Source organism: Acartia tonsa, chromosome 12, assembly GCF_053477335.1.
Source record: "Acartia tonsa isolate MP-2025a chromosome 12, ASM5347733v1, whole genome shotgun sequence".
Classification (NCBI taxonomy): Eukaryota; Metazoa; Arthropoda; class Copepoda; order Calanoida; family Acartiidae; genus Acartia; species Acartia tonsa.
Genome location: NC_137271.1, coordinates 18,454,079 through 18,476,771, shown reverse-complemented (window position 1 = coordinate 18,476,771; position 22,693 = coordinate 18,454,079). Strand labels below are relative to the sequence as shown.

At 30.9% G+C, this 22,693-nt stretch overlaps 1 protein-coding gene across 1 annotated transcript in view; it reads left to right on the top strand.

The window, feature by feature from the left end:
* LOC145333227 (echotoxin-2-like) overlaps positions 1-22,693 on the top strand; it is a 53,554-nt gene that overhangs the window by 8,911 nt on the left and 21,950 nt on the right. Inside the window, exons 5-7 of the mRNA XM_080178367.1 lie at positions 440-512; positions 8,606-8,643; positions 17,080-17,105. Of these exons, the coding sequence (XP_080034493.1) occupies positions 440-512; positions 8,606-8,643; positions 17,080-17,105 (137 nt within the window). The remainder of the gene's footprint in view (positions 1-439; positions 513-8,605; positions 8,644-17,079; positions 17,106-22,693) is intronic.

Genomic DNA, 22,693 nt, shown 5'->3' with positions numbered 1-22,693 from the left:
TAACTTTGTAGAGTGTAAAACTGAATAAGCAGAATATAACATAGATGTGCCTTGCTTATTATAGTGTACCTTGTTGTAATAAGAATCATTATTTCAAAAATCTGATGAATAGCATAATATTAATTATATCATACAAAAATTGGTTGTCAAAAAAGTAAAAATCAGCACGTACGGACTTCCTGTGACGATTATAGAGATGCTACGCTTTCTGAATCGTACCTAATTGTTATAGTAGTAATCATGCAAAGTTTGAAATCGATAGGACAATTCTAACATATTTGAATAAACATAAAGAACTAGATATTTAGAAAGTAAAGGGAACAAAATCGTTATTTTAGCCCGCTACAGAGTTCACTTTCTTATAAAACATGAAAATCTGGTGTAAGATCCAAGTATTAATAAATCCATTCAATTAAGCTAATATTCATGTTTGTTGTAGATGCGGAGACAGATACTCACTGTGGCGAAATATCTGCCAAATATCCAGCACCTAATGTATATCCTGGGTACAGGTAAGGATATATAATAGATAGATAGTAGATAGAAATTAGATATCCCAAAGATATAAATTATATCAAAATGTTAACAAATCAGCATGTTTTAATAAGACTTTTGGGTAATGTATACATGCAGAGTTGATACACTTTCTAATTTGTACCTATCTTTTATAGGAATTATCATGCAAAGTTTGAAATCAATAGGACATTCAAAACATGTCTATATTAACGAAAAGAGCTTACCTTTACGGACAGAAGGACCGACTGACCCTAATTATAGAAAAAGAATAATCTTTATCTGTATTCACATACCAATACACATTTGTATCCTAATTTCTTGAGACAATATTCTTATATATATAGTGTCCCATCCTTTCTGCACAGTTTTTAAAGTTAAACCAAACTCTGCAGTCTGCTTATACCAACAAAAAAAATAATTTGAAAAAAAATCACGAAAACTAAATGTAATTTCAGCTATCGTTGGGGGGGTCAACACATGGTAGAATTGACAACCTCTACATCTGCCCCCAAAATATTACTTTAAATTTATTTCTTTTGTTGGTTATAACTTATTCCTGAACCAAACTGAAGTTCCAATTATTAAGGACAGTTTTATCTATAAGTAGCGCAAAAACATTAAATTGTAATTACTCTTTAAAAACATTTGACTCGATATTACCTCATCCCTTCCCCTCCTACTGGATAAAAAATGGTTTCCATGTTAGAAAACTAAACTGGCGACAATTTTTCCCCTGTCATAATATCCACGTATAAAACATAGAGTAAACTGCAGTAGTAAATAAAACAAGTTATATCAAAGTCTTTAAGCCTAATTTTTCACAAATTTACAATTGCAAAGTAATATATTTTAATAATTGAGGTGGGGTTAATCATTTTGTTTGCCCTATATTTCTTTTAAAAATGCAAAATAATATTATTATTACTTATAACAGTTCACTTATATGTTTTAATCAAAAATGTTATTATTGGTATTGTAATCCAGTAATACATTTATAACTATAACACGCCCCTAGAGGCATCTAAGGACATGTAAAAGTTATTTATTGCATCGTATTATAGACAGCTTTCCGCGGATATCAAAATGATAAAATACAAGATTTAAACCAGTTTTATTAGCCCCAAGGGGCCATTTCGGTTCGGCGGTTAGCGAGATCCTTCGGCACAGACAGACATACAGTTACTTTAATATAAGGGAGATAAACAGTTCATTTGCACATATACAAGAACACAGTTTTTTCTTTGTACCTAAATATATCTGTACAGTTAACTTACAATGTAGCCAACTTACATATATGGATATAGAATATACGTGGGTATTATGACAGGAGAAAAATTGTCGGCAATTTGGGTTGCTAACACGGAACTCATTTATTGATTTATTGTTCAGGTTGAAGGGGAATTGGTTATCAATATTTTTGGCAGGACGTCCAAAGAGGTGGTAAAAGGGTAATTACCCCCTCCCCCAAATGAATTTCATAATTCTAAATTTTAAATTTCCCTCTCCCCCCCCCCCAAAAAAAAAAAATAAAAAAACTTGGACGTCCTTGCCTAAATGATATAAAGATTACCCTTCCCACCCAAATAAATTTTAAATTTTTTAACCCCATCATCCCCCTAACAAAAAAACTTGGACGTACTTGATTGGAAGATCAGTTCGTGGAATATTTTCTTACAATTCTGACATGATATATTCCTGCTAAAATTCAAAAGAAAAATTTCTCTATTTCACAGAAACATCTTAATGTAAAGTGACCTAATATCAAGCTTAGACTGATAGATATGTCTATATTCAATAATAGGTCTTTCCAGAGAGAGTGGACAATGGGCTGGTTATTACACTAGAACTCAATGTTTGATAATAATGTTTTATTATTCGTTGGCTTAACAACTTTGGGGACTTTAGTGAATTTTAATTGGTTGTTTAATTAAATTGAGTGTTCAAACCAATAATTATAATCTACAGAAGGGGTAAAATTGTGTATCATTATTTGGGATGTACATCAATTTATCAGCCATTGTCTTATCCCTGAGGTCTTTCTCATAAATTCCTTGTTTCCATAAGTGGAGCATTCGTTTCCCCCACTCTTGTTGTAAAATTTTCTTATACAAGACAAATCTCTAATGGGCATTCAAAAACTTTATTTTACCCAAGGAGGGAGGATATATTGGACTGTAAAAATACACTGGTTCTCAAAGTTTAATAAACACGTTTGGGGTACCCTTTTTGCTTATCATCATTGGATATGTATATTAATCTTTATCATTTTTGTAGGAAAATATCTTTATTTAGTTTAAATGGAAAAATCTTTTTGACATATTCTTAGGATCTGCAAACTGGATTATCAATATTTTTTGTATGAGCCTATCTAACTATTCTTTTATTTACTTTGTATGTTAGTCTTAATTATTTTTTATGCTAAAAGTTACCTAATATCTTATTAATGACTATACTATTCTTTTAAGTAATACGTAATTTGTTTGTGTGTGTGTGTGTCCCAAAAGATCTAGTATTAAGGGCTTGATAAAGGAAAGTTTTGAAATGATCCAGGGAAGGTTTAAAACTATTGAGCAGTTAAGGATCAGTCCTAAACATCTTTTACATGATAAAACACAAAAGTTAAGGCAAGAATGTTCCTTTAATAAAGATATAATGTGTGTAAAGAAAAGCTTCAATTTCTATCCATCTTAACAATAAAGGTACAAGTTGTATAGGCTCTTTTGATTGATCCATTGTTAACAACCTACACTGTTAAAATTAAAACCCATTTATGCTAATAACAAAATACATTTATGTACAGTAGGCTGGTATTTTACCAGTTTTAGCCCTTGTTAGTTATATTTGAAGTGAATGACATTTTTAATCATGGAAAGAAAACAAAGTAGCCAGTTTCGTCATATTTGCATAGTAGCTTTTCTCCTATTTCTAGCCCTTAGGGAGGTTCTAACCCAGTGGGGCCTATTTGCTAACACTTCAGGACAATCATTAACTTCTACCTAACCTAAAATAACCTATCAAAAGATACTGTTAGAATATGACTAAACTCGCTACTTTGATTTCTTTCTATGATCCAACATTTTAAAGGGTTACAACAAAAATATCTTGATTCAATTTAACTTTAACTTGCTCCTTTAAAACATTTGCTATAGCTAAACACTAGTGAAAACTATTTTTTCCTCTTTTCTAACATGGCTATTAGTTGCCTACTCCTGGGAATTGGTTGCAACAGATCTACATAATGTTATTGTCTTTTGCTTTGTTTAGATGCATCCCCTGTATTTGGTGAAAACCAAACAGTGATATATATTTGCAAAAAAAAGTGAAATGAATAGATTTATCAACCTAGATGGTCCATCACTTAAAGTAATCTGTTTAACTTAAGTTCAGGCAGACGTAGATCTTTGAGAATATTTAGTCAAATATGATTCAAATCAATAATATAAACAATGAATTTTTGGATGATATAATTTCCATAAGCAAAGCTTCAACCTTTACACAACTAAACGATGTTTACATTTCCTAACAATAATGTGATCAGATTGTTTTTACACCTTTTTCGTATTGGTTGAAGTTGAGAATTCATGATCTAGACATTCTAAACATATTGTGAAATAAAAGTTCAAAAATTTGTGAGCTTCAGCTTCAGCTTGTGTAAATGAAGTTAAAATCTCAAAATTCAGACCTAGTAGTCTTAGTAATCTGTGACAGAGCTGTATCTAGAATGAACTCAAAAAAATTTGTTTTGTGTTTTTTCTTGAGAATACTTATTTCTATTCTCAATTACATATATGAACAAATATGGCCTCTTTATTTTCTTCTTTTATTATTTATAATATTTGTTCTACTTTTATGTAATTGTCTGTCAATGAGGAACAAGAATGACAGCATCCAAGATTGATACAAAAGAAAAAAAACACATGATTAACACATAATTAATTAGTTTTAGCCTGCATCAATTATTTGTTATAATCCTATGAACTTACTTTTAAAATTAACAACTTATGTAAATTAAAGATGATTTACCTTACCATTACTGAACGTTTAAGAAATCTTTGTTGAATATAAACAGTGATTTAGATATATTGAGCAAGAAAAATATATAAAACTAAATAATATTTTTATTCTTCTATCTTTTATCATCCTGAGTAAATTTAGTCTATGAATGACAATTCTGTTGATGAATATATTTATTCAATTTATTTTATAATCCTTTATTCTTGACTTTAATACTGAATTGCATTTAATATTAGATTAGGTATCATATCATGTCTACATTACAGTCAAATGCTAATTTGCTAAATAAGTTTTTTTTTTAATCAAAGGCTATAATAATACAATATTTTTCAATTGTCAACTGTTAATTAAATCATATTTATACCTATTATTACTTAAATTTTATTTGATTGCAATAATTAATTGCTATTGAATGATACTGAGTATTTAGAATTTGAGAATTTGGTTTATACTATTATACTACATGTTCAAGTTTGAATTATGAAAAGCCAAAAAGATTTGATAAATATTACATAAAATCAAGAAAATTCATCATTCTATCAACCTCTATATAATGCATATTGTTCAATGTTTGGAGATTGCAGTTATTGTTTAATTAGATTACCATATTATCAATTTACATAGTTTAGGCATACTTTAAACAGAATGCCATTTATGCAGAAGTGCTACAAAACAGCAAAAATATATTACTGGAGAATGAAATAATCAAGACATTTTATAGTTTTCTCTATTGCAGTTGTCAGGAACTGTGTAAAATTTATTTTGCTTCTTGTTCTGTAATAAAAATTTTATATTTGGAGTGTAATATCCCAAGAAAACCTTCGTTAAAGGTACTAAACAAATTCAGGAAAATTAAAAAGTTTTCATTGCTTTAAAATATTTTAGACTCTTGACATCATATTGACTAAAGTAAGAAATGCTTTGAAATAAAAATATTTGACTATAATGTTTGGATATTCATTCATTCATATATTTGCCTCATATGCCTCTTAATTCTTGGCCTACTTAAAGCCAAATGAGATTGATATTATCAACAATATTGTTTGTCTACATAGTATTCAGTTAGACAAGAACAATAGAATCCATTAAATTGATGTGCATATCAAGAATAATTTTTTTCTTCATATATATAAATTGCACAGCTACTTTATAATAAAGGTATGAAATAAATTTTCTCTGCAAATTAGCAGATTTAATTAATTCTGAACCATCCAAAGATCTTTTTTCTCACTTTACTTTTTTTCAAACACACACAGGTATAAGACTGGATTGAACACATGCATGATGTGTGCTCATGCAGACTGGTACACAAAGTCAAACTAATATCCGTATATTAATAAAAGAACCTAGTAATAGTGTCTAACTTTTTATCTTCGTGACGTAACAAAAATCCATCTCTTTTTTTAGGGGTTTCCTTTCCCACCTCCCCTCTCATGCTTCGATTTTTGTTACGTCACAAAGATAAAAAGTTAGACACTAATACTAGGTTTTTAATAAAAATATGTTATTCTTGATAATCAAACTGCATTGCAAATTATACACATAATTTTCTTTGTAAGATTATAAAAGCAAAGTAAGAATTATTTCTATTTACCTAATTACTATTGGCTAATTATCTGCATAAGTGTTTATCTAGTAAATTCTTTACCCTTATTATCTACATCTATAAACAATAAATGTATAGAGTTTTAATAAAACAGTAAAAAAATATCATATATAAATGAACTTTGTATAAATGTTAAAAAAAATATATTTTCAAATTCTTCAAATAGATTTGACAGGCATTGGTTAGCAAAATTCAACCAAGGCAAATCTGCTTTTGTCCTAAACAGTAAAATAGAAAAACAAATGTCTCCTACAAGAATTGTATTCCTCTAGAGCATTACAGACAGACTGATGGAGCATGTGACAAATAAAGTAGATGCTAATTGATTTGAGAAATATTCACCCAAAAATCAGTAGCCTTTTTTTTTAAACTAATTTTCACAGTGTACATAGTCTTCATATTTTTAAAAGCGAAGCTTTTCTATAATTAGGGTCGGTCCGTCCGTCCGTCCGTACGTCCGTACGTCCGTCCGTCCGTCACGGATAGCTTTTTTCGTTAATTTAGACATGTTAGAATTGTCCTATCGATTTCAAATTTTGCATGGTGATTCCTTTAGTAGTTAGGTACGATTTAGAAAGCGTAGCAACTCTATAATTATTACCAGAATGTCCGTACGTCCATTTTAAACATGTTGATTTTTTTACATTTTTAAATACCTTTTTTCGTTAATTTAGGCATGTTAGAATTGTCCTATTGATTTCAAATTTTGCATGGTGATTCCTGTAATAGTTAGGTACGAGTTGGAAAGCGTAGCAACTCTATAATCATTACCAGAATGTCCGTACGTCCATTTTAAACATGTTGATTTTTTTTACATTTTTAACAACAAATTTGTATGTGACCTAATTATCCGATTGGTCTGATTTTTGGTATACTGATTCCTGGGACAACAAAGTACAATATTATAAGCGAAGCAACTCTATAATAAAGTCCTAAAAATGTAAGTATGTCCATAATCATTATCCTGTATCAAGCAGTTTTTCAACAACTTTACTTACAGTTATGCTTTGACTCTTATACATTTGCATTCTGATTATTCAGTTCTGACATTATACAAGTGTTAATGTCCGTTTGTCCTACCGTTTCAGAGCTTCGCTTTTATGGATGTTGTCATCCTTGTTTTTCTCCAAATAACATGCACACCCTAGGGCAAGCATGCTAATTATAGCAGACTGCAAATAGATTATATTATTATCAAGAGAGATATAAATCAATTAAGAACGCATAACACAGCAAGTAATACAAGGGAAGGAAACTTTTGATAATATTTTACAGGATGCCTTCGAAACCGACTAATATCCGCTGGATTAGAACTGGTTCTCAGCCATACAGAAAAATCTTGTTTAGTATCTTATTACAGACAATTTTCCTCGAATACTAAGATAAAAATCATAACATTAATACCAGTTTTATTTGGCTGGGCCTTCGGCACCTTGAGGTTAGCAAAACTGGTTTTAATCCTAGAATTTTTCATTGTATTACCTGTGAAAAGATGTCTATAATACGATGCAATAAATATCTATTCCATTATGGCTTCGAAACCGATTAATATCCATAGTGAAAACTTATGTATAGTATCGTATTACAGACAATTTTCTACGAATAATTAGATTATAGTCATAGCGAAGGCCCAGGCTAACAAAACTGGTTTTCATTTATATATCCGCGGAAAGTTGTCTATAGTACGATGGGGTGAATAACTAACTATTGTTATAATATTTGATGACAATCTAAATTTAAAATTACCAGGAAGGAAGGGGACAATGAGCTGTTTTTTTTCACTAGTGCCCAAAGTTTTATAATAATATTTTCTTGGAATAATACACGGCAACGTTGTTGAAAAGAGACTATCCAAGGAAAACACACAGCTCAATTTGTAGGAATATATTTCGTTTTAATCACATCTAATCCTTGTCAACCTGCACAAAATTAACCATATTTCATATATTTATAGTAAAATCAGATATATTTTTTTTAAATTAGGTTATTTTAAAGTAAAGAAACAACAAAATAATGAATAAGTGCTCGAAAATACAAAGGAAAAGTTAAATGTATTATAATGAATATGGTTATTCCTTCTTTATATTAGTTCTTTACTGTACAAAGGTTTGTTTAAAACTGCGCAATTTAACCGCTGGTTTTGGTGTAAGGGGAAGGGGTAGAAGGAATGGGGGTTTAAAAGAATCAAAGTTTAAAAAAATTAAAGTTTTGTACTGTATAACTTTTGTTTTTTAATATTTTCTTATTCGTTGGCTTAACAACTTTGGAGATTTTATTAAATTTTGATTGGTTGTTTCACTAGGTTGAATGTTCAAACGTTTCAACCATTAATTGTAATCTACAGAATCAGTGTATCATCATTGGGGATGTAAATCAATTTACCGGCCATTGTCTTACGCCCCTTTCAAAATATTTGATTTGACAAACAAAAATTATTTTAATTATTTTAAAACACTTATCTTATTTCAGGGAAGTAATGGAAGCTACTTCGTCAAGAGTTTTCTCAGGTAATATTTTTTTGTCAGTAAGGATTTGAAACCGATTAATATCCGCTGGATTAGAACCGGTTATCACTTCTCATAAAATTATTACCAGGTTTGCTACCTGGGCCTTCAGCCCCTCTGGTCTATCAAAAATAGTTAAAATCTATTATTTGTTATTTCAATATCAGCGAAAAGCTGTCTTTAATACATAGATAAAAAAATCCTTTTTCCTTATGCTTTAATACAAAGCGGTGCATCATGTGTAACATCATTGGGGATGTACATTGTACATCAATTTATCGGCCATTGTCTTATCTCTTTAGATCCATATATTGTGACCCTCCCCCAAAAAATCAGGAAAAAACACATTGATTAATATTACAATGGCAAATCACTAAACAATCCCCCCTCCCCCCCAACCACCCACTGTTTAGGTATCTTTAACCCTATCTTGTTTACTGGGGGTTAGTGTTCTAGAAAAAAACAAGGATAACAACATCCATAAAAGCGAAGCACTGAATCGGTAGGACAAACCGACATTAATATTTGTATAGTGTCAGAACTGAATAATCAGAATATAAAAGTATAAGAGTCGAAGCAAAATTGTAAGTAAATTTGATGAAAAACTGCCTGGTACTGGATAATGTTTATGGACATACTTACATTTTTAAGACTTGGTTATAGAGTTGCTTCGCTTATAATATTGTACTTTGTTGTCCCAGGAATCAATATACCAAAAATCAGATTAAACGGATAATTAAATCACATAAAAATTTGTTGTTAAAAAAGTAGAAAAATCAACATATTTAAATTGGACGTACGGACATTCTGGTAATGATTATAGAGTTGCTACGCTTTCCAACTCGTACCTAACTACTACAGGAATCACCATGCAAAGTTTGAAATCGATAGAACAATTCTAACATGCCTAAATTAACGAAAAAAGCTATCTATCTCGGACGGACGGACCGACGTACGGACGGACGGACGGACCGACCCTAATTATAGAAAAGCTTTGCTTTTGATAATATACCAAACTATACAAGTATGCTAGCTAAAATTTAAAAACTGATAAAGAAATATAAACTAAATCTAAACTTAATCTGTAAATCTAAATCTACATTTGACCTTTTTCATGAATAAATATACTTAATACACAAAACAACAAAATCTTCTTCGTTAGAAAATGTGGGTTTTTTTTTGGGGGGGGGGGGTTGGAGGTGGGTTATAAACGAACAAAAACTTATCCTAATGTTTCTGAATTGTGACTTTTACTTATATCTTTTGACAATACTTATCTTTGTATTAAACTCTATGTAACCATTAGATTAAACAATAGAGGGGGAAGAGGTTAAATAACTGTATGTCCCCTTCCCCGAGGACTCTGTTCCGACTTTTAATCGGGGCTTTGAAAGTCGACAAATAGCGCCAGGAATATTAACAAAGCCAAGTCGCTAATTAACAGGAAAAAGGAATTTGTTAGCAGACGAAAAAGGTCCTTAACAGGGGGATCCAGGTAAATGTCTGGTTATACATCTATACTATAAATTTATTATGTAACCAAGAAAAACTAATTGTATTATTTCCTTTAACAAACAAATAATATTATAATAATATAATATTATTATTTCCCCTTCTCTATTCTCTTTTCCCATGATTTTCCCCCACTTAAAGGACACTCATGTAAATGGTTATTCAGGAATTTTTAAATATATTTTTTTTATTGAGAAGGCATTAGAGTAAAACACTAGAGGGAGAAAGGGTTAAGAACACTGTAAAAGTGTCTGAATGATTATGACGTAACAAAAAAAATTAGCCAATGAGAGGCCATTATTGACCAATGGTAAAATTTATAGTGGCCTCTCATCGGCTAATTTTTTTGTTACGTCATAATAAGTCTGACACTTTTACAGTGTTCAAGGGTTAAATAAGTGTATAGACCCATCTAATTAATCTTGTGCACCCTTTCTATTGAATAGTTAAAAATCAACCAATGGTGTCGCTTATATTAATACAGACAATTAGCAGAAAATAATTTGGAAGCAGACGAAAAAGGTCTTTTAAAAAGGATGGAAGGTAGTTGTCTCTATATACATCTATAAAAATCCCATAAAATATTCAGGGATCTCAATGGATAAGACAATGAAAAATAAATAGACATACATGATGGTGACATACAATTATTCATTCTGTAGATTTAAGTTATTGGTTGAAAAATTCCAACACTTCCAGTTTGGACAAAATTTAATAGGAGTACCAGAAGTTTTATCTGGCAAAGTTTGTCAAAGAAGGTGGCCTAACTTTTGTGATTTTGTTTTAACCCATTCGTGACGAGAAAACAAAGTTCAAAGTTTTGATTCTCCAGTCTTCAACAAAATAGATTTTTTCAATAGTTACTCAACAGAATTCAAAAAGTAAGGTGTCAAATTAAAGATCTTATTTTTGTTCATAATGGCAATTCTTCTTTTTTTGTTGCGTACCAACTTAATTTTTGTTTAAAAATACCTAAATTACTTTTAAAAAAAACATTGTATATCTAAATTCTAAGATCATTTTACGTCTACTACTTACTAAAAACACCGACTAGCTATTTCATAAAAAATAACAAAAGTTAGAACACGTTCTTTAAAGAATAACCTTTCGATAGCCTGATATCTAGTTGCCGAATGTGTACGCAGTTTCCTGGGTGTTTCCTCATCCTCGCTCAATATTTACTACTAGCTACAAATCTTCAAACTTCCCTTAAAAAAATCAAAATTTGAATGTGTAAACGATTTATACAATATACATTATAAATTTGAATTTTTTAAATTTTGATTTTTTTTTTTGAAGTTTGAAGCTTTTTTAGCTAGTAGTAAATATTGAGCTAGAATGAGGAAACACTCAGGAAACTGCGTACACATTCGGCAACTAGATATCAGGCTATCAACCTTTCTGCATAATTGTTGTTTTTACACAGGCAAGTAGGGAACATTGGGCTGTAATTTATACTGGTACCCAAATCATGTTATCTTTTTAGTTGGCTCTAAAAAATGGTCACTTTTAATTTGGTTAGGTCCAGACTATTAGTATCCAAACTTTTCAATCAATAATTTTAATCTCCAAGAGTAATTTTGGGTTTGTATATAACCTGTCATTCATTGTCTTATCCCTGGGTAAACATCATATTATAAGGAGTGTCCTTTTACCCCCCCCCCCCACTCACCTTCCCCAATTGGAGTTGTGATTGGCATCCAAAAAAGGGGGAAATTATTATATTTGTCCCACTGACTTCGTATCTCTTCACAGTGTTTATATAGTCATGCAAATCAGAGAGAGATGGGACAATGGGCTGTTTATTGCACTAGTCCCCAAAGTTTTATAATATCGTTTTCTTATTCGTTGGCGTTAGAACTTTGGAGACTTTTAATGGATTTTTAATGATTGGTTTATAAAGTTAAGTTTCAATCACTGTTTGTAATCTACAGAAGGGGTAATTTGTGTATCATCATTAGGGGATTTACAAGTTGGGTGTAACCTTTTATCAAATGCTAATATTAGGTTAAACTGTTCTTAATTATGACCATTTCATATATATACATACATTCGTTAAAAATGAGTAAGACTAGGTCCTAATTCTTAAAAGTACGAAATTAACCATGCGCATGTCTAAAAAAAGCAATGGATTTATTATTACTTGGATCTTAAACCAGATTATCATGTAGGTACACTGTCTAAGAAATTATAATTTACCCTATCTCCTCCCCCTCCTAAAGCATGAACGAACTGACAAATAAATGATGTCTTTGTTAGCAACCCAAATAGATGACAACATTCCCCTGCCATAATATCCACGTATATTCTTTATCTATTAATATAAGAAGCTTTGAATTAAATTTTATTTAATTATGACGTTTATTCTTAAACCATTTCTTATAGGTAATAAATTGAGGTTCTGTAGAGACACATTTATATACAGAAGTATTGTATCTATCAATATAACAACTGGTAAAATGACTACTGACAAAAATACAACTTTCGACATATCACAAAAAAAGTAATTATTTACTAAAGTAGTGCATCTCAGGCTAAAATTGAATAAGCTTAAAATTCTATAAATTAAACTCATTTAACAATCAATGGAATTCAATACTTACTTTAAACCCTTAAAGTCATATTCCCAACAACTATGATTAAACTATTTGCTCTATTTCCGGGACCCGACGTAATTCGGTGGTTAACAACCCTTGTCACTTAACAATATGGATGCGAGCAGACTCCATGCCAAATGCATAAACGGCCAGAGAGAGATGGGACAATGGGCTATTTATTACAATAGTCCCCAAAATTTTTAAATATCGTTTTCTCATTGGTTTGCTTAACAACTTTAATGGGGACTTTAATGAATTTTTAATGTTTGATTCATTGGGTCGAGTGTTCAAACGTTTCAACCACTATTTTTAATCTTTAGAAAGGGTAAATTTGTGTATCATCATTGAGGATGTACATTGTACATCACTTTATCGGCCATTGCCTTATCCCTTTTGATCCTTGATAAACGGCAAGTCAATATGAGACCATGTTTCTTCGACAAGGTTGCCGTATAGATTCATAACCAGGGTTGTCAACTTGAAAATATTTTTTTTTTTATAGCAGAGATATTAAATTAAATATCATATATCCTTTTAGGTAGAGAATTTTTTTTAATTTTAAATGTTTTGGATTCTTTATCTTTCTTTTTTTACAAAGTACAAAAATCTAAATTTCTTATAGATTTGAAGATTTCTCATCTAATGAGAGAAAAAAAGTGTTTATATAACCATATACAAGGTACACATCAACATAAAATTCTTGATTCTCAACTTTGCAGTTGGAAAATTAGTCTAAAATGTATTAAGGTATAGTTTTTGTTTATAAACTAGGAAATGTTTTAGTGTATTCATCTTCCTATTTTAACAGGGACAAAGTATTGGCAGTACAAATTATATAATAAATTATATATTAAAATATTTAGTATTTCATACTATTTTAATACTATTCCTGTTTTAATACATTCCTATCCTACAATATAAAATATTAAGCTATTTTTTCTGTAGCGAAGGATCTCCCTAACCGCTGAACCGATATGGTTCTCCTTTACAGTAGATCATATTTTAGGTTCAGGGAAGGTTTTTGACTATTATGGGGGGAGGGGGGTATCTTTACCCTCCCAATAAAAAATTGCATCCTCCAAGAATTTTTTTTACTTTTTCTTTTTAAAACTCAAATTGAAAATGAGGGGGTGACGGTGTCCACTTTTCCCCCCTTCACCTTAAGTGTCCCTAGAGGCTTCTAGGGGCATAGCCGCTAGTGTAAAAAAAAAGTACATGAAATCTAAAATTTTGATTCTTATGAAGATTTCTCTTTCACTCATTGCATTGCAATAGTGAAATTATTAATTCTAAAATGAAACACAGGGACTAGGTATTGGCAGAACAAATTTTAGAATCATATTTATCTAAAAATTGAGTATTTCATACTATTTTACTACATTCCTAAGTAAAAATCATCTAGAATTTTGATTTTTATGAAGATTTCTCCTTCACCCATTGCAATAGTGAAATTATTAATTCTAAAATGAAACACAGGGACTAGGTATTGTTTACACAAATTGTAAAATCATGTGAAGATGAACCCATAGAATCTTGAGGCTCTGTGTTTAAAGGGGTATTCAGGGGATAGAAAGATAGCGTAAATCCATAAAAAGACTTTAATCTAAAAATGGAATAAGCTAAAACTATCTTTGGACCTTTCATAAAGTTGAAAACTCAACCGATTCAGTAGTTATTTAAATCTCAAGCTCTTGCCTAAAAAACTTACTTTTTTATACAAAAAAAGATATGACATGAACCTGGATGACAAAAACTGGTTTGCTGGTATCCTTTTTCAGATATTGAACTTTTTTTGTTGTTTTAGCCCTTCTAAACATTAAAAAATAATTTAATCATATAAGTTATTTTACTAAGTTATTTTGGACAAAATTGTCTTTTTTCAATATTGATTGCAAGTCCTTCATCTCTGAAGAAAATGATTTCCTTTGATCAACAACATTTTCTAGCATTTCTAAAATCTTCCAAGATCAGCTACAAATCTTTATAACCTTTTACATTTTTACAGTTTTAACATTTAATATTAATTAAGTTATGAACAAAACGGGTTAAATCGACAGAAAATAAATTTAGTAAACAAAAGAATAAGTAAAAATTCTATAAAAGATTAGAAAATCAGGGATCTAAAGGTATAAGACAATGGAAGATAAAATGATGTTCATCCCCAATGATAATAAACAAATTACTCATTATGAAGATTGGTGGTTGAAACGTTAGGAAACTCATCTGATCAAAATTAAATAAAATCCTCAAGGTTGTTAAACCGACGAATAAGAAAACGTTATTATAAGACTTTGGGACTAGTGTAATAAGCAGTCCAATATCCCCTCCCTCCCTGCTAGAAAATGGTTTATTTTTTTTTTGCCAAAAGCAAAAGGTCGCTCCTCCATAATATAAGATTTTATGTCTTCAGCATAATATATGGAAAAAGCTTTACTATAATAATTAAGCTTTTTAGGAAAGCTTCATATCTTTATTTTTGTTGCACGTAGGACAATTTCTAAAGACTAGAGGAGAAGATACTAGTTTGTACTTAATGGAAAAAAATAAAGTTCAGACACTTTAACAGTGTATTGAAGGTATAGCCAAGAAATTGATGTACACCCTTAATGCTAATATATTAAATAACCCATTCTGTACATTAAAATTAACGGTTGGAACGTTTGAACACTCATCTTAATGAACCAACCAGTAAATAGAGAAAGTCACTCAAAAATCAGACATGTGACGTCATAAAAATGAGGAAGATGAGAGGAGAAGTTGTAAAGAAAAAAGAGCTGGATAATCACTTATTATTATGACGTCACATGTCTGATTTTTGAGTGACTTTCTCCATTTAAAAACCAACCAATCAAAATTCACCAAAGTCACCAAAGCTATTATTTTTTATATTATTATCATAAAACTTTGGGGACTAGTGTAATATTCAGCCCATTGTCCCCTCTCTGACAAAATAATCTATTATGTGCAAAATAGTTTTCATATTGGACTATAGAATTAGATTGCTAATGTTGTATAAAATAAAATTGAGTACTGGGTAGCCCCGCTGGATTAGTGCCAAGTAGGTATGGGTCCCTCCCAATGGGTTTTAATAAAAAAAGGGGAAAAACTACCCTTATATTCAATTTTAGTTTTGCCCACTCCCTTATTGATACTCTAAATATCTCTCTTTACTATAATTAATTAACTATGCAAATCTGAATACAAAATTAGAAAAGAATATGTTCTAATCCTTTTCAAGACTAATTATCTAATTTTATGAAATAATTAAAATTATGTATAATAATTAAATACAAGAATGACTATATGCAACGATGTAGAGGTACAAAGTGTCTCAAAAGTCAGCTATGTGACGTCATAAAAATGAGTGAGCTGAAAGGAGAAGCGGGAAAGAAAACCCCTGAAAAAGTGATAAATAATCACTCATTTTTATGACGTTACATGGCTCATTTTTTAAACCCTTTCTACCGCTACGCAACGATGCAAAGAAGAAAAAAATATTAAAACACAAAATGAAAAGGTTTATAAAAGATTGTTATTGGTTAAGAGAAACTTCATATAAAGTGTTCAGAATCCCATCAAGGTCCTAGAATCTTTTTATCTAGCTCAGAAAGCCATTTCTTTTAGAAGTCAGGAAAACCATACTTTCTCAATTGTGTTAAGTAGGTACATACAAATGCACATTTAGACAGCCCTTATAACGTATAAAGTATCTCCGCTACTAGTACACAACAGAAATATATTACCTAGATAGATAGATAGATAATTAGCTAGCTAAACTGAAAATTATTTACTAATTCTATCAACAAAGTTTTGATTAAATTTTCCTTCTTATGTAAGTTTATTGAGAAAACTAGATGGGAAGAATACATGTATGTATTTTATAATTGATATACACTATCTGTATACTATCGGCCACGCCCCTTAGAGGCCTCTAGGAGCACCTGTGGGGGGGGGGGGGAGGAAGGAATTCGAACAGCTACTCCCAAATTTTCTAAATTTTTAAAAGAAAAAGTAATTAGGCGGGGTTATTTTTCTCCAGTTGCCTTTTCTTTTTGGGAGATAGGGGTAACCTCCCCAAATAAACCTTCCATAGACCTATTCGAAGCTACATTGTTAAGGAGAACCATATCAGACTAACAGTTAGATAGATAACATAGATAGATTATTGGAATTAATCTAATTTTAAATATTTTAAAAACGTCACTTTTGTCCTTTTAAAAATAATCCGGGTTAATTAAGAAAAATGCAATTTTTTAGGAAAATAATTTTAAAGCTTCGCTACTTATTGATGTAATTGTTCTGGTTTTAATTGTTTTTTTTTATGTTTTAGGAACGTGTGGAACCATTTCTTGGCAGGTAAAACTTTTTTTTTTGGTAGCGAGCTGCTCTATAATTAGGGTATTTCCGTACGTCCAATCTATCAATGCAGTAACACGTTTGGACATGATTGTCCTTGTAGGATTATTCAAATTAGAATATAAGTGTTACTTGTGAATCTGTAGGTCTGTTATAATGATTCTCCAAAGATTTATTCGGCTGCTAAAAGAGATTTCTTCTTTTTAAATACTTACTTGCGACAAATTCATCAAATTTTATACTACAATTTATAACAAGTTTCCCCTTTCAAGGCTATATGGATAGGTAAGTAGAAGATAAAAATGTGCTTACTCTCAATTTGCCTATTGAACGCTGAGACACCTCTCTCCTTATTTTAAAATCAAATAATAAATAAGGATTTCTATATTTTCCATACCTTACCCCTGCTGCCTATAACTGCTGTAGTATAACCATGCGGGGCTGCCGAGTACTCAATATAACCTAACCTTAAGTAAAAAACAAGTAAAAAAAACTACACCACCAATTATTTTAATTTATATTAATTAAAAATACGTCGGTGAAGGGGAATTTTGGGGGAAATAGTCATTAAAAAAATATGTATCTTTCTTTGATATTTATAATCAAGCATAGTTTTTATTTATAACTGAGATTAATTTATCATCCATTAAAATATCACTTTATCTTTGGGTACTTTATAAAGAAAGTGGTGACTGAGTAATTTGCATGCTAATAGGGACATTAAAAATAAAATTGTCCAGTTATACCAGGGATCTAAAGGGATAAGACAATAGACGATAAATTGATATATGAACATCCACAATATTCAGTTGATTAAAATAATGCTTGAAAAGTTTGGACACAACTAGTTCGGAACCAACCAATCATATTGCAATAAAAGTACCCAAAGTGAACAAAACCTTGGGTACGAGAGTAATTTACAGTCTAATGTCACCTTATTAAATTGACGAAGCCCAAAATATATAACTTTTGCACCACTTCGTCTTCCTGTGACGTCATATTCTCCATCTCTTTTTTATGAATTTTCTTTCCCACTTCTCCTCTCATCTCCCTCCTTTTATGACGTCACAGGAAGACGACGTGGTGCAAAAGTTTTTGAGCTTCGTCAATAAATTCATTAAGTAGAATATGATGATAAAGTGATAGATTAAAAATATTCTTTTAATAGTTTTGACACTACCATTTCGGAACCAACCAATCAAATCAGATTATTTTCGAGTCCAATATCCCCTCGCTTCCTGAGTTATACCTTTTCTTAATTACAATACCAGCAATTAAAGCCTCGTTTAATTTGGCTATGCACATAGAAATGTGTTGTAGCACAAGAGTGATTATATACATACGCAGCGCACCAATTCAAGCTGAAAGTAGAATTATATATTCTTTTAAATAAATAATGACAAAATAATCTTTTTCAAAGAAATTTTTTAGTTAAATTGTAGCATTAAAAAATGACGAATTTTTCTCAGGGATCTAAAGGGATTGTACAAAGGCCAATATATTGATGATAAACAAATTTACCCATTTTTGTAAAAAATTTATTAGTGTTTGAAACGTTTAGACACCCCACTTAAAGAACCAACAAAACAAAATTTCAATGAACGTTCCCAAGAATAACGAATAAGAAAATGCTATTATAAAACTTTGGAGACTAGTGTAATAAACAGCCCAATGACGTCCCTAATTTGTTTATAGAGTAGCTGTGGTATCAATATAAAATGTGTACTTTTAATAGAAAATCTTTTCTAATATTATGAATGACCTTGGAAGTATCATACTTCATGGAACGAGGGGACATTTGGATGTTTATTACACTAGTCCCCAAAGTTTTATGATAAGTTTTTCTCTTCGTTGGCTTTGCAACTTGGGGGACTTGCATTTAATTTTTATTGGTTGGTTCATTAAGTTGGGTGTCTAAACGTTTCAACCAATAATTGTAATATACAGTGTAATATTTGTAGCATTATTAGTGATATTTATAAATTATTATTTATTGGCCATTGTCCTACCCCTTTAGATCCCTGTTCTTAGTTGCAATTATTTACTTCTGTTTTTACCATGGAGAGAGTGGACAATGGCAACTTAAAAAAGAATTCGCTTCAATATTTTAAAGCATTAAATAAAACTGGTTTTTAATGACTATTTTAAATTCTTAATTAGGTTTAAAATAAATTTTTATCAGTTTAACTTTGACAATGCATTTGATGTTATATGTTATATCTACGCTAAAAGGTCAAACATTTAATATCTGCTGTTGTACTTGTAGCTGTCTATTACCCCGTCCCGGATTTGAAAAATTTTGTTAAAATGTTTGCCCCCAGCCAAAATATGGTTGATTTATGCATAAAAATGACCCATGCAAAATATTTTTTCTGTAATGCAAAAATTGCGACGGTACAAGCACTGCAAAGTTTTTAAAATCTGCAAAAAAAACCTGTTTTTATGGCATTTTTGGGGCTTTTGTACCATCCCAATTTTAAAGATTTTTACAAAATTTCAATTCAAGTGTGTTGATATATACCTGGAATTTACCAAAAAAAATGGGGGCAGTCTCAATTATAACATATGAAGGTGTAGCAAGTAATCTTCCAAATAAAAATTGTCAAATTGCATACATATATAATAGGGTGGGTTCATATCGGAATTAGACAAAGCGGGGATATGCAACAGATAAAATTAACCTTAAAAACATTTCTGACCGAAAAAGAATTTTAAAAAATTGAGTTTTAGAACACGACCACTTAAAAATAGAATTCATTACTTATTAGTATGCAAAGACGACATTCAAAAAAAATTTTGAATCAGAACTATGGCTTTATGGTGCTCCCTGGAAAGGCCTTGAGGAGCTGAATCAGGAACTTTTTTCTGTTTCAAAATATCTCGTTCCTAGCCTTAGAAATCACTAAAAAACCAAAAAAATTTAAGGTTAATTGAGAATTGTCCAATTTGTAGAGGTTTTTTAGATTTTCTCAGGCTAGGAACGAGATTTTTTAAAACGGACAAAAGTTCCTGACTCAGCTCCTCAAGGCATTTCCAGGGAGCACCATGAAGCCATAGTTCTGATTCAATAATTTTTTGACTCCCATTTACAAATAGCTATACAATTGAATGTCTGGTCGTCAGCGGTTTTAAGACTTAGGATAAATTTTAAATCACCCAGAGGTGTATTATATCTATATAAATTGAGTGCAGGTCCCCGCTTTGGCCTCAGAAAAAAAATGTCCAAAATCGACCCACCCTAATATATAATAGGGTTGGGCTGGATACTTTTTTGGACGGATATTGGATATCCGACATCTGGCCAGATATCTAGCAAATATCTGGTAATTTGGCCGGATATCTGGTTATTCGGCCGGATATCCGGTAATTTGCCGGATACCAAATATGTTGCATTATAAATTTATCCAGCCAAAAAAGTATCCGGCCTACCTCTATTATATAAGTATGAAATTTGTTTGATACACAAAACTATCCCTTCTGTAGATTAAACTTAGCGGTTGAAACGTTTATACACTTAACTTATTGAACCAACCAATCAAAATTCAATAAAATTCTCAAATGTTGTTAACCTAATGAATTAGAAAAACAATTATAAAACTTTGGGGACAAGTGAAATAAACAGTCCAATTTCCCCTCCCTCTCTGAATTATACCAGAGTGTACCAAAAGTCTAATAATAACTAGGGAGGCAGAGCACAATGGGCTGTTAATTACACTAGTCCCCGAAGTTTAAAAAACTTTTTCATTTGTTTAATCAACAACTTTTTAGATTGTTTGAAATTTTAATTGGTTTAATAAGACGTTCCAACCACCTATTGTAATCAACAGAAAGGGTAAGTTTGTGTATAATCATGGGGTATACACGTCCATTTATCAGCCATTCTCTATCTAGATCCCTGTGCCCAAAGTCTAATAATAACTGGAACACTTATATTTTTATTACATAACAAGAAATAACATTGTTATTTAAGAATCTAAAGGAATAAGACAATGTCTAATAAATTGATGTACATCCCCATTAATGATACAAAAAATTATCCCTTCTGTAGATTAAGACTAGAAGTTGAAACTTTTAAACACTTAACTTAATAAATCAACCAAATAAAATTTACTGATTTTCCCCAATGTTTTAACCCAAATATAAGAAAACATCGTTATAACACTTTGGGGACTAATTTAATAAACAGCCCAATGTCCCCTTCCTCCCTGAACTATACAAGAGTGTATCACAAGTCTAATAATAACTAGGGAGGGAGTGGACAATGGGCTGTTTAATACACTAGTCCCGGAAGGTTTATAATAAAATTTTTTTTATTTCTTGGCTCAACAACTTTGGAGACTTTTATTGAATTTTAATTGGTTGATTCATTAGGTTTAGTGATCAAACGTTTCAACCACTATGTAATCAATAAAAAAGGGTCAGTTTGTGTATCATCATGGGATATACAAATAAATTTATCAGCCATTGTCTTTCCCTCTAGATCCCTGTACCCAAAGTCTAATAATAAATGGAACACTCATTTTTATTACATAACAAGAAATAACATGTTACTTAAGGATCTAAGGGATAAGACTATGGCTAATGAATTGATGTACATCCCCATTAATAATACACAAAATTAACCCTTCTGTAGATTAAAATTAGTGGTAGAAACGATTGATCACTCAAATTAATAAACCAATCCATCAAAATTTATTGAAAGTCCCCAAAGTTATTAAGTCAACGAATAAGAAAAGGGCATTTTCAAACTTTTGGGACTAGTGTATTAAACGGCCTATTTTGTCCAACCTATTTCTGATACTTATTAAATGCAAATCTTTTCTATAATATGAGTCTGAACGAACTCCGTAAAGGTTAGCTCATTTATTTAATCTAAGCAAGTTGAAATTTTTTGATTGAAAACTTTGGTTGATGATTCCTATAACAATAAGGGTTTAGAAAGTGTAGCAACTCTGCAATCGGTTCTTCTGCTTTATAGCTTTAGTTTTTGATATATTAAAGACGTAAGTTTAATGCAAATTATTGCCAGTTTCCCAAGTGCCAAGTCGAGCACATACCCCCCCCCCCCCATCTCCCGACCTTGAAAAAAGGAAGGGATACTTTCTAGTTTGTTTCTTAAATATATAAGGTCAGGTTAGGATAGTTTATATTGGGTACCAGGGACACTTGCAAGTTAATATAAAGAGGGAGGGGTTGTCAGTGATCAAAAGACACTTTGAGGGAAAGCACCGAACATTTTTTATAAGCTAAGACATCTTTTTAAAAATTAACAGAGATTAACAATGAATAATGACACATAAAAAGATAATGTTAAAAATTATCTAATTTTCACAAGAAGAGCTTCTCCATAGTACATTCTAGCCGTATCGCTCCTAAAGGACTCTTGGGCACCTGAGAGAAGGGTTGATCCTCTAATTTTATTTAAGTGGTAATAACTGAAACATTCCCTGAATCTTTCAGTAACTTTACTGTAAAGAAGAAACAATTGCATACATATATAATAGGGTTGGGCCGATACTTTTTTGGCTGGATAGCGGATATCCGGTTGATTTCTAATGACAGATAATCGTTATATGGCAAATTACTGG